The following is a 13,531-nucleotide window of genomic DNA, read 5'->3' on the forward strand; positions in this document are numbered from 1 at the left end:
AGTGACTCATTATTTCCAGGCTCAAATGTAAAATCCTCTCTTTGGTGTTCAAAGCCCTTCATAACCTGCCCACCCCACCACCTTTCCAGTCTTCTTAAACCTTCCACATCCTCATTTACTCTTCCTTACAATGACATTAGCTTCCTTACTGTTCCTCACAGTAGACATTCCTTCTCCAGACTTTGAGCCTTTTAACAAGCTGTCTCCCATGCCAGGCACATTCTTCCTTCTCATCTCTGCCTCCCAGTTTCCCTCACTTCCTTCAAGTATCATTTTAAGTCCGACCTTCAACAAAAAACCTTTCTTTGTCGTCTACAATGTAGCGCCTTCCCTCTGAGATTATGCCTCTGTTTATCTTGTATTTATCTTGTTTGTGCATAGCTGGTTGGTTGCATTTTGTCTCCCCTATTAGCCCTCCAGGTTTTAGCCTGGCACACAGTAGACACTTAATAACTGCTTGCTAACTGACTGACCCCCCCCCATTTGCAACAGGTTCATCGCAGGTAGGTCACCACGACCCCTCCTCCCATCTAGGCATCTTTTCCACCACCACTCTCAATTCCCAAGTCAGGATTTGAGGGCCATGTGGGAGTGTTTTTCTATAGTGACAGTCAAGTCATGGGCCCTCTGGGCTCCATCCTCCTGGACCTCTCCCTGGATCTGCCCTGGGATTTCTGGAGGATGGATGCGTCCTACCCTAACTGGTGAACCTCCATTTCCAAGACGTACGCCAGTGTGTATCGGCCCCCGCCTGCCCCTGGCCCCTGCAGTGACCAAGTTCCAGGGGCCATCCATCCCTCCCCTCTCATGGGCACGAGCTCATATCCCCCACAGCTCCGCCGGGACCGAGGTTACCGCTACAGCCCGACCCCAACCCCACCAGCCCGCCTCCCCATCCCCCAGGCCCCCCAGGACCTATATCAGACCAGTTTAAGGACCGGTCCACAGAGTCTGTTTCTATGGTAACCCCCTGGGAATCACGTGACCCGCCCGGACGACCAATCGTCTCTTACCCCTGCCTCCTCCAGCGGTTTTGCTTTCTGCCCTTCCTCTTTTTTTTCCGCCCACCCCTTTCTCCAAGCCCCGCCCCCTTTCTGCGTGGGGGGAGAGGGCGGGGGGGGAAAAGGGAGTTTGCGCTTGCGTACAAAGAGAGGCGCGCTTCCTCTGCGGGCTCGCGCTGCCTCGGTGGGGGAGGGGAGGGACCAAGAGCTGGAGTCCGCCCCTCCCCAGGACGCAGGCGCAGTAGCGGCCGGCGCCGGAGCGGGCGACGCCCCAGAGCGGAAGAGGGAAGTGAAGGCGAAGAACGAGCAGAAGAAGCCGGAGCTGGAGCTGGAGCTGGGGGGGGTCGGGGACAGCAGGGGACCCGGGGGACGGGACAGCGGCGGCGGCGACAACTACAGGAGCTAATTGCCACCCGGTCCGGCTAGGGGATGTCGAAGCACACGGTGTCGTCGGCCCGGTTCCGAAAGGTGGATGTGGATGAGTATGACGAGAACAAGTTCGTGGACGAGGAGGACGGGGGCGAGGGCCAGGCCGGCCCCGACGAGGGCGAGGTGGACTCCTGCCTGCGACAATATCCTTCCGCCCACCCGCGGGGCCCTGGGCCGCCCTTCCCCCACGGCCTCCCTGGGTGGGGAGCTGCCCCTCCAGCCTTCCCCACGCGTGCGTGGGCCGGACCTGTCATTTGCCTGGCCCCACGTCTCGGGAGAGGAGGAGATGGGGGGCCTCCAGCGAGCTCCTGCCCACGAACCCGGGGCGCCCTTTTCCCTCCCCTTTCACACCATAGCCCTTTGGAGGCTTCCGTGGGCAGCCCTTGGGAAGAAGGCGTGTTATAATAGTCAGTGGGTGTTGTCGCCTGTGTAGACCGATATATTGAAGGGCTATCATCCAGGGAGCCTCCTAACATTCAGGGGGAGGGGGATCAGTTCATTAGAAGGCTTTTTTCCCTTTCAGAATTTAAAATCATTTTCCGGGGGGAGGGAGCAATAGAGAGAGTCTTTATCCCCGTCTCTTTTCCCAGTATCTCCTTATCCTTCTGGCAGGTGAGTTTTTCCTAATCGTGAAGCTGGTTAGAATGACTTGTTTTATCCAGCATCTCTTAAGTAATAGGTGAGTTCTTTCTAATCGTGGAGGTTGTTAGAATAACGTCTTTTGTCCAGCGTTGATGAGATAATAGAAGTACAGTCCTTAGCCTCGAGTTGCCTCAAAAAAAAATTTGTCAAGAAAACCTGGAGCCCCTTATCTGGTGGAATTATACCTGGCAAGAATTAGCCATGAATGAGGAAGATGGTGTCTGGGAGGATCTAAAGTAAAATCCCACCCATCAAACCTTAGAGGAACAGAATGTCTTGAGTAATGCAAAATCATTTGAGTGATTTTCAGATTGCTTCCATTTTTAGTTTAAATGAGGCCATCGTTTCCCAGCTTCTGCACATCTGAATATTCATAACTGGATGTAAATACATTTTATAAAATCTGTGGGAAGATGTAGGTGTTGCAGCAACCAGATCGGTTTTTTTAAAATCTCATGCTAGAGGTTTATGTTTTACACTTTAATAATTGTTCTTAGAATTTTTTTAATGAGATGAGGAAGGACCTGTTTTTGTAATCAGCTTTTGTTATATATGAGATTAAAGTGTTGGGGTAGAAGTGTGCAAAAAGTAAATATACTTGGTGGTACCTTTAACGTATTGAGGCATTCCTAAACAGATTTTTAAATATTTATAATCATTATTCTTTGGAATTTCTCTGCATTTACATAGAAATGTCACATTCTGCCTATATGAGCTGTGGTTATGCTCTATTACCTTTCTGTGAAATACTTAATTATCATCCTCCACCCCATATGTACCTAAATCACAGAAAGGATATGCTTGGAAGCCTGCTAGGTCTCCTTGAAAATAGTAGGGGGAAATTCATTTTTTGGTTTTTGTTTTTTAATTCAGTCATTGATTCCTCTAACCCAATAGGATATAACAGGCATCATCCTTTCTAACTTAGCATACATTGTCTCCTGTGAACAGATTATCATTTAAAGACAACCTGATGTAGTAGAAGAAGTACTGGAGTAAAAAGAAAGACCCAGGTTCTGATCCCAGCTCTGTCGACTCTGAGCTATGTGATCTTGGGCAAGTCAGTTTCCCTTTGCAGTTCAGTTTCTTCAATTGTAAAATGAAAGGGTTGAAGACTAGATGAGCTCTTTCTAAGGACCCCTGGTGCCCTAAACTTATGATTTTTAATGACCAACTTAACATATCTCTACGTGATTTTAAGTGATGTGACTAGTCGATATGGTACTAGAGATGGAGGAAACAAATGCACCCTGTGTGGTTTTCCTTTTAGGGGAATAACTACATTCTGACAGTCTGATTGGCTTTCAGTTCCTCACGATTGCTCAGTCCTTGGTGCTTTCAAGAAGGAGAGTTTGAGTCTTGTTGGTATGGTCTAAATTTGGTGATTAACTTTTTGAAAAGTCCAAGAAAAAGAGGAAAAGAAACATTTTCTAAATTGAATAGTTAAATGAAACTTTTAATTAAAGAACAAAATAGGGAATTATTTATAGTTTATTGCCTCTTCTTACCCTGGTTTTCTAGTGCTTCTTTAAAGGAGATAGCCTTATTGGATATTGCAGAGGTGCCATTAGTTCAAATTATCAGTGTTTTAGTATCCTGTTTAACTTAATATAAGGTTTCGGTAACGAGACAATAAAATTGTTTTTTGTTAGAACTTCCTGTTTTGGTAGATGACAGGCTAAGGTTTTCCCATTAGGATAACACCATTTGGGGTATACAGTAATTCTATGTTGCAATAATTCTATTGTAATCTGTTGGGGTTTCTGTAATACTTGCTGTGTTACATCTTGGGATAATTTTTTTGCATGCTGGTGTTATTTGAAAATCAAAACCAATCAAGCTTATTTTAAGGATTTTAGAAACAAATGTGAATGAATGAAGTAAGAACAAATGGTAGTGACACCTTTTTTTAAGTCTTTGTATGTATTTATAGCATAAAAAGTAGTATTTCATTGTAAATTTACCTCCTAGAAGCTATCACATTGAATTTTCTAATAAGCATCTAAAATAGTAGCAAAGGTAATACATAAGGTACAAAGATATAATACAAATACAAATAATATGAAGGTAGTAAAGGAATACATAAAAGGGACAGTGTTTCATGAATAGCTTTAATGCATTTGAGTGCTTGGTTTTCTTGTTATCCTTAACTTCTGTTACAGGGAACATGACAGCTGCATTACAGGCAGCTCTGAAAAACCCTCCAATCAACACCAAGAGTCAGGCGGTTAAGGTAAGTCGTTAACAACATAGATGATCTCTGCTCCTATTGATGTTATTTACTGAGGCTGAGGTAAATAGGAAATTCAAAAAAGTATAACAGTTCCTGCTTTTATTTCTTCAACTATCAACTGCTTAAGAGCATATACATATGAGGCAGTTAGGTGGTATGGTGGGCAGAGCACCAGTCCTCAGGAGGACCTGAGTTCAAATCCTGCCTCAGATGACGGGTGTTCTGGATGTGTGGCCCTGGACAAGTCACTTACCCCCATTGCCTCAACAACAAAGTATACATACAAAGATAACAGTACAAAGCAGTATATGATAAGTAAGGGTTCCTGAGTGGCGCCATAGTGCATAGAGCACCAACATTAGAGTCAGGAGGACTTCTCAAGTTCAAATCTGGCCTCTGACACTAGCTGTGTGACCCTGAGCAAGTCACTTAACCCTGTTTGCCTCATTTCTTCATCTGTAAAATGAGCTGGAGAGGGACAAAGTAAACCTCTCCAGTATCTTTGCCAAGAAAACCCCAAATGGGGTCACAAAGAGTTGGACACAGCTGAAACAACCAAATACGATAAGTGGCAAGTTAGTAATATAGACAGTAAGTGTTCTTGGAGTTCAAAGGAGAGAGACAGATCATTTTAGGCTAGAACGTGGGTGGTGTAGGGGGAAGAAGGCTCGACTTAGAGGGTGAGGCACTTGCACTGGTTCATTTCTTGCCTCTGATGCTTTGCTAGTTGTGGGACCATGGGCAAGCCTCTGAACTTTAGTTTGCCCATATGTTCCCCATGAGGTTAATATTATTATTAATTATAATTATTATTAATTCTGTAGTAATATTAACTACAGAAGTTATCTGATATGACACAATATGGAGACTGTATAGTATTGTGGACAAAGGAATGAACTTGTAAACACAGGAACTGAATTTGAATCCCACAAATCACTTAACTTCTCTGAGTATCCTCATCTGTAAGATAAGGAATTTGGATTCAATAACCTCCAAGGTTTCTTCCAACTCTAGTTCTGTGGCCCTATGCCTGTATATGTGTCAGCTGTGGTGATGATTTCTCTTTAGTTCAACCTAAAGTCCAGTCTGGAAGTGATATTTGAACTAGGCCTTGAAGGATGGGTGGAATTTAGGTGGCTTGTCAAAAATAAAGCTCATTCTATTCATTCACTGCTTCCTAGTAGAGTGCAAGTATTTTTGCCACCAATGAAATTGTATGTTATAGCATTGAATCCACTCTCATTGCCTGTTAAGACCCCCTAAATAAATACTGGAAAAGGTCAGGTTGATTCTAAGATTCTATTTTATGGCAGTCACAGTATATAGTATCTTATATGTGGAAATAATCTAAACAGATTGATGTTTCGTAGCGGAAACAAATTTTCTTGGTTTCTAAACTGGGGGGGGGGACAACTTCTTGGTAGCTTTTTTGCAGCTTACATGTGAGAGGTTCTTACATTGCACCATTTGAATAGATCTCCAAATCCTGTAGCTGCAGAGTGTCTAAATTACTTGCCTATAGGTAACAATAAGTGGTGAAGACATTTTATAATATTCAAATTGAAAAGTTCAAAAGGGAGACAGGATTTTGCAAGGACTGAGCTTTCTTTGGTTGGTCTGATTATTAACCTATGGTCCTGGGAATGCATGGAAGTGAGGAAACAGCTTTGCTCTTTGGACAGCCTTTGTAAAAGAAATCATTGAAGACAAACGAGTAGATATACGTTTTACCACACTACTCTTATCTCTACTGCTGGAAAAAACCACACCCTTTAAAGAGAACATTAATCCGGGGTGAAATCAAGGCTATCTTTTAAAAAAGTTTTAGATCTTGCTGTAACTTGGTCAAGTTTTTTTAACCAGATCCTTTTGCTACCTAACCCTCCAAGGCAAGCTTTGCAAGATTAAAATTCAAGTCAAGAATGCTACATTGATTCCAATCTTGCTTCTGACACCTGGTATTTGGGTAGCATTTAGGAAGTCACTTAGCCCACTTTGCCCTCGGTTTCTTGGACTAGATGGCCTCTGAAGTTCCTTCGATTTTTAAATCTCTGGTTTAACACATCCAGATGGAAAAATGTCAAACTTTTAGGCTTTAAAAGTTGCAGCCGTTTGTAATGTAAAAAATATCTAAATTATAGAGACTAAGGTATGGTGACCATGCATTGCTAAGTTTTTATTCTCAGTAGAAGCTGCTTCAGGGCTCAACTTTTTTTTTTAACTTCCTTGTTCCCCTTTTCTCTAGACTTCCAGGTTTATTTAGAACGATGATATAGTAATAATGATCTTGCCTTCAGCTTCCTAGTCAATCTATATTCTAGGTTTTAGATGTTCAGTTATGGCAGTTTCAACAGTCTACCATCTTAGTCACATCAGGATTATAGAATTCACCTTCACTTCTAACAAGTTGTATGACATACACTTTTTTATTGTATAAGTAATACCTTTGTAGTTATTGTACCTACTTTTCTGTGTACTTTGCAGATTTATCATGATAAAGTTGTAGTTGGGGGTCATAATGGGTAAACAATTTAAAAACTAAGCAATATGATAGATATAGATATATATAGATAGATAGATAGATATATATATAGGATCAGAATTTACTGATACTGGATGCAAACTAGAGAATAAGTGGTCTTTATCTCATGTTTCAACAATCAGTAAAATTCTAGACATAATCTCAAGTGATGATTTAAGGCTACCCTTTTCTTATAGCCACAGAAAAGCCAGGGAAACCAAAGATACAATTCAGAATGCCATACCTTTGGCTTTGGCAGGATGGGCAATCTGGAGAACTAGGAGATAGAGAAAGGAATTCTTGTCCTGTACATCAGGAAGCTTTAATTCTGGGATCGAGAACCCGTATTTCATATACCATCCCAGTGCTATCTTGAGCTAAACTAGCATAATCCAGAATTCCTTCATTGACCTCTTTCTCATGTTGGTCCTTGAGAACCCAGCGATGAGTTGTCTCTTAATGCTATAGGAATACCTAGCACACGAGTGTGTGCATGTACACACACACACACACACACACAAACACACACACACACACACACACATATTGTGTGGCTTGGAGATGCCATGGAGTTAAAACCCTCTTCCTGGCTGTAGCTATGTTACGTGGAACGTGCTCACCTTATCCTCTCCAATAAAAGGATCCTGGGAAAAGGGCAACGCATTGGGCCCTGAGTTCAGATCCCTACTCTGGTTCTTGTTAGCTGGCTGACTTAACCTCTCTGGGTCTTCATTTACTTATCAGTAAGGTCCCTTTCCAACTTTAACCTTTTGATCAGTCCTGTCTGATTGGCTGTCTGAGACCCTTTCCAGCTGCTCTGGGGAGTTATCATGAATTCCAATCCAGAGTTAGTCTTTTCAGCATCTCTTAGCTGGCATTGAGAGTAGTTGTGTGTATCTAGTTCAGCTCCTTATCACAATATGTGTACATATGCATTTTCTTGCAGGACCGAGCAGGCAGCATCGTCCTGAAGGTGCTTATCTCTTTTAAAGCTAATGATATTGAAAAAGCAGTGCAGTCTCTGGACAAGAACGGTGTGGATCTTCTAATGAAGTACATTTATAAGGGCTTTGAAAGCCCCTCAGATAACAGCAGCGCCGTGCTACTGCAGTGGCATGAAAAGGTCAGTTTATGATATACCATTTTTGTGAAGTTGATGGTTCTCTTCTAAGTAAGCAAGTAAGAAACAATAACCCTTCCAGAATAGGATGTTATTTGCTTCCAGTGGTATATCTTAATTTTTCTTCTGGTTATTTTTACAGGTGATTGTTGGAAAGTGAGACTTAGACTTTGGTGTTCACTGTCCAAGATTATCCCCTTAGGCCATTTTACTATTTTTGACACTGATATTCACTGTAGTAATGCATAAGCTTCAGTGCTTCAAGGATCTGCAATATGAGCAGCCCTTCCATCGTACTGCTGCAAGCAGCTCCACTAAATGTAGGTGGTTGCCCTTCAGCGTTGCAGTGGTTCAAATTTTCTTTGCTCTGCAGACAATCTAGATGAACGTCTCCAGATTTAGCTTGGCTGGTTCTCAGAAAGGAGATTTGCAGTTCTTCACTGAGCCTGTAATGCAAAGCCTTTCTGTCTTGGTAGGACCTGCCAGAGCTTATATTCTATTGGCATAGTCTTTGAGAGCCCAGGGTCATCTTCACAACGTGATGAGGCATTTGAATAGGGCTTTTGTTGTGGTACTCTGGGAATATCTGGTAATACTTCTAGAGTAATGTATAGTAATATATGACAAGTAGTCAAGCATTAATTAAGCACCAGCTATGTGTTAGGCAGTGTGCTAAGCACTGGGAATACAAGAAGAAGCAAAGACAATCCCTGCCCTGAAGGGGCTAAGGGTCTAATGGAGAAGACAAGCAGGTAATTAAACAACTATGTATAAACAAGTTACACAGGATGAATAGGAGAGAAAGCACTAGGATTAAGAGGATCAAGAAAGGCATGTAGAAGAGGAAATTTTTTTCTAGGACTTGAAAGAAACCAGTAGGTGGAGATAAAGAAAACATTCCAGGCAGGGAATAGCCAGAGACAATGCCTGGAGCCTAGAGATGATGTGTCTTGTTTAAGGAATGGCCCGAGGCCGGTGTGATTGGATCAAAGAGTGTAAGGTATAAGAAAACTGGAAAGGTAAGAAGGGCCAGTGTTATGAAGAGCTTTGAATACCAGAGGATTTCATATTTGATCCTAGAGGTGATAGGGAGCCACTGGAATTTCTTGAGTAGGGTGACATGATCCATCTGTGCTTTTGGAAAGTTACTTTGATAGCTGAGTAGGGGGTGACCTTGAGTGAGGGGAGACTTATGGTAGGCTGACCAGCCAATGGGCTGTTACAGTAGGTCAGGCATAAGGAGATGAGGTCCTGCACCAGGGTGGTAGCGGTGTCCAAGGAAAGAAGGAAGTATATTTGAGAGTTGTGAAGGTGAAATGGACAGAACTTGGCAATAGATTGGGAGTGGTTGAGAGATAGTGAGGAGTCAAGGATGACACCTAAGTTTTGATCCTAGATGATGACAAGAATGGTGGTGTCCTCAGTATTAATAGAGAAGTCATGTAGGATGATATAACTACATACAAATTTATCTTTCACTACAGTAAGGCAGATTTTTACTTTGTAACAAGAACTAAGAAATCTTAAACCTTATTATTGTTAGGCAAATTATTTCCCCAGATTATAGATATGTAAACAAAACCATTAGTAAATAATATATACATTAAAGTGTAGCAAGTCTGTAACTTCAATTTTATTATGTGTATATGTTAATAATATTAATTATATGTGTACTATACAGCCTTGGTGACTATAAAGTAACAAGACTGATTTTTGTATGTGTGTCTTATGGAGGTACAGCTAGCATTTTTTAGATTTGCACTGCATATTCCACCATCCTGGAACCAGTTACTGTATTTCATGTAACTGTCACTTCAGATAGGATGAATTTGAGTATTTGTAACCACTTCAAAGGATTCATTATTTAAACTGCCCAAGAGCTAGCTGTTATAGTACAAGGCATGACTTTGCCTTTTATTATAAAGTCTCGTATGATTTCATATTCTTAATAACAGAAGTGGACTAAATTAGGCTCTCTTGTGCGATTTTCAATTTTTTAAAAAATGCAGTTCAGATAAATCTGTGCTTTAAATGTAAGTTCCATATCTCATGTTAAGCAGTAGAGAACTTGAAAATTTTTAAGCAGTAGAGTGACATTCTGTTTGTTGAAAATATTTTCTAGTTGCTACCAAGTGACTTTTTAAAAATATTTTACAAGTTATAATCAAAATTTTGGCTTTGAATTGCCACAGTCAATTTAGTTTTACACAGACATGTACCATTTACAGTTTGCTTCTATCAAGCATGTATACAAAATTATTAAAATTTAAAACTGCTAAACTGTGTCCTCCTTTATGTTAAAACACACGCCAAAAAACCCATTCAGATGAAGATAACGATTGAAAAATCCAATCACTTTGGATTACTTTGGGCCCCATTTCTTCAAAAATATAAGGAAATGGTCATGGTTTAAATCTTTTAGAATATCTTATTAGTTATTAAATAGTACCTTTTCAATTTAAGAAGAATCTTTGACTAAAAAAATACTACCCCAATCTGAATAGATATTGGGGTAGTAGATTTTTAGCTTGAGTCACTGACTCATCATTCGTTTTAAAATATGCATATCAGAGTTGAAGTTTAGATACATTCTTGAGAATTTGGATGTGTCGGCTAACCCCATTTGTATTTGCTTATCCATGTGTTCATGAATTTAAGTGGAAAGGTTTCATTTTGATGCTTCTTTTCAACATATAGTACTATATAATGTAAAAATCAATGTCTTCACCCAGTTTTGTGTTGTCAATACAAATTAACCCCCAACATTTTACATGATGTAAAGATGTCTGGTTAATGATTTTGTTTCAGCATTTGCCTTTTGGTTTGTTTATAGGCACTTGCTGCTGGAGGGGTAGGGTCCATCGTTCGAGTCTTGACTGCCAGGAAAACAGTTTAGTCCAGCAAAAAGTGGGCACCTGCCACGGCTATGGGAGTTGCTGGTACAAAGACCAAAACAGCCAAATGCCGCTGCTGCCCTGTGGGGAGCGTCTACGTCTCTCAGCTTTGCCTTCTTGCTTCTTTTTTCATATCTGTGAAGGAAAAAAATGCATATCGGTTTTTTCTTTAGTTAAAAATTGGGGCAATGTAGAGGTGCAATTTTGTTTTAACAGGCATATTTGATTCAAAACTGTTTCAGAGACACACACACACACACACGCACGCGCACACACACACACACACACACACACACCCCCTCCCTTACACCTGTTGGCTAGGTCTTTCAAACTGATACATTGGTATTTGATCAAAACCTGAGGGCAGTGTCTTGATACATTGCCAATCAGGCAGTATACCTTAAAAGAGATGTTTGAAAGACTGGCAGCTATTAACATTGCAAAACTGGACCAACTTCTGGTCAAGAAGAATGTATTACTGAAACAGATTTTTTTTTTAAAAGAAAATACACACACCTTGCAGCTTTGGTTCTCTTTGCATCCAGATTATATATGTTGTGAGTTGTGTGTTCTTTCTCTCAGCATCTGCTATTTATATCTTCTCAGTTTCTTTGACTATTCAGGATCCAGAACAAGGGGTCATAGTATATTCAGAAATATCTGCACAATATTACTGCCTGACTAGCATAAGCATAAAGCTTTTGCCTCCATGGAATGGCCCTGTTTAAGGGAACTGTGATCCTAATGGGAAAGGAAAATGGGAATTGTAATATGATTCATGTCCTGGGCAGCACCTGAATAAAATGCTATTTTTACAAAAAGCAAAGTAGCTGCCTTTGACAGTATGAAATGTACAACTGGTATGTGCCCTATAGTTGTCTCTCTGATCAGTGTTCTTCAGGTAGTTGGTATCTCAAAAGATTTGGTTCCGATCCAAACACATACACATTCCGTGTATTATTACAGTGTTTTGTTTTTAAGAGAAACAGCCACACAACAAAAAGTGTTTACTTTGTTGGATAAACCAAATCAATTCTCTCAAAAATGACAGGTGCTTTTAAAAAGCTATTCTTCAGGAACTCTAGAGCAAATCACCTGGGACCACCTGAATGCATATGACCAGGAGGGAAACAGCCTGTGTCTAATACTTACGTCCGACACCAGTTCACATATCGGTTACTTCTGTGAAAACTGGTGCAGAATTTCAGAAAACTCTTTGCTGTTTTTGATACCTGCTTTTTTTTTTTGTAAAAATGATGAAGTTCTGAAAATAAATTGTCATTGTTGAATATTTTATTTTTCTAGATGTCTTTTTTTTTTGATAGTTGTGAAAGTAAAGGTCATATAGAAGAAATACTTTATGAGACCATCTGTCTGGAAAAGTTAATGTCAACATTATTTACTGGGTCTGTTAGAAAGCTTATTTCTGGCCTATCCTCTCATGTAAGATTCTCTAAAAATAAAAATTAAGAGTGAAACTACAAATTTGGATAGTGAAAGGGATATAGCAAGAAGACAATTTCCATGCAAGAAGCTATCCCTAAGAGGCAGCTAGGTGGCACAGTGGATAAAGCACCGGCCCTGGATTCAGGAAGACCTGAGTTCAAATCATGCCTCAGACACATAACAACTTACTAGTTCTGTGACCCTGGGCAAGTCACTTAACCCCATTGCCTAGCCAAAAAAAAAAAGCAGCAGCTGTCCCTAATACTTACAATTAATTTATAAGTGTTTTTATTGGGTCAGGTGCTCCCAAATATTAATTTGTTTACATTGACATTTAGAAATTAAAAACAAACCGGAAAGGGAAGTATTGACAAACCAGAACTCATCCATAGGAGCATAATCAGGATGGTGAAGGGATGCCAAAGCATGTCATAGGAGGAATGAAAATTATTTCGGAGAAAACTGAGAGGTGGCATGTCTGTCTTCCAGAGGATAGAACTAGACCTAATGAGCAGTAAATATGCAAGTTAGAGAATTTTGAGGTGACTGATGTGTGACTACAGAACAGGAATCTCTGGTATTAATGCTCCAGTCTGCAGACATTTTACTATGGTGCCAAATAAGCAGCAAGCAACAGTCAATTCTTGCAAGCAGTTTTGGTCATGGAAATCTGCTGACTGAAAACTAGCATTGTTGAAGCATTGGCGGTAGCTGAGATACTGAGTACTGTGGAGATACAGAAGATTTGTTCCTTTTCCAGAAGGAGTCAAGCTTCTATTGCACATAATAAAGTAGTGGAAAGAGTATTAAACTTGGGAGCCAGTCCCTGGGTTTGAGCTCTGACTCAGTTGTGCACCCTTGTCATTTATTCTTTCTGATCCTTAGTTTCCTGATCTGAAAGATGGGCATGATATGTTCCTTACCTGTCTCACAGTTGGCAGAACTCAACTGTATGTGAAGCCTTCTGTAATAATAAGAACATTATAAAAATGTTGAATGGCTAGGAGTACAATATGGGAGGGTACTTAAGTATAAAACTGAGCCAAGTCGAGTTGTCAAATGAGAAGGAGGCTGAGGTACTTGAAAGAAGCTTTGTGGAAGAGATAGGACTTGAGACCTTGGAGCTTTAAAATTCAGTAGGCTCAGTAGGCAGATAAATCTAGTTTTCAAAGGGTCTGCTGAAGTTCAGAGTTCATCCCAGCCATGGGTCATTCAGTCTTGAGAACCCAGGATGTAGGTTTTGAA

General features: G+C 40.8%; 1 protein-coding gene across 1 annotated transcript; it reads left to right on the top strand.

Moving 5' to 3' along the window:
- Positions 1-1,297: 1,297 nt before the first annotated feature.
- ARPC5 (actin related protein 2/3 complex subunit 5) lies at positions 1,298-12,134 on the top strand. Its single transcript, XM_020984389.2, has 4 exons — positions 1,298-1,573; positions 4,233-4,305; positions 7,773-7,949; positions 10,780-12,134. The coding sequence occupies exons 1-4, from the start codon at positions 1,431-1,433 to the stop codon at positions 10,840-10,842; spliced, it is 456 nt and encodes a 151-aa protein (XP_020840048.1). The 5' UTR covers positions 1,298-1,430; the 3' UTR covers positions 10,843-12,134.
- Positions 12,135-13,531: the final 1,397 nt, after the last annotated feature.

The sequence above is a fragment of the Phascolarctos cinereus genome, unplaced genomic scaffold, assembly GCF_003287225.1.
Source record: "Phascolarctos cinereus isolate Bilbo 61053 unplaced genomic scaffold, phaCin_HiC Scaffold_5;HRSCAF=322, whole genome shotgun sequence".
Taxonomy (NCBI): domain Eukaryota; kingdom Metazoa; phylum Chordata; class Mammalia; order Diprotodontia; family Phascolarctidae; genus Phascolarctos; species Phascolarctos cinereus.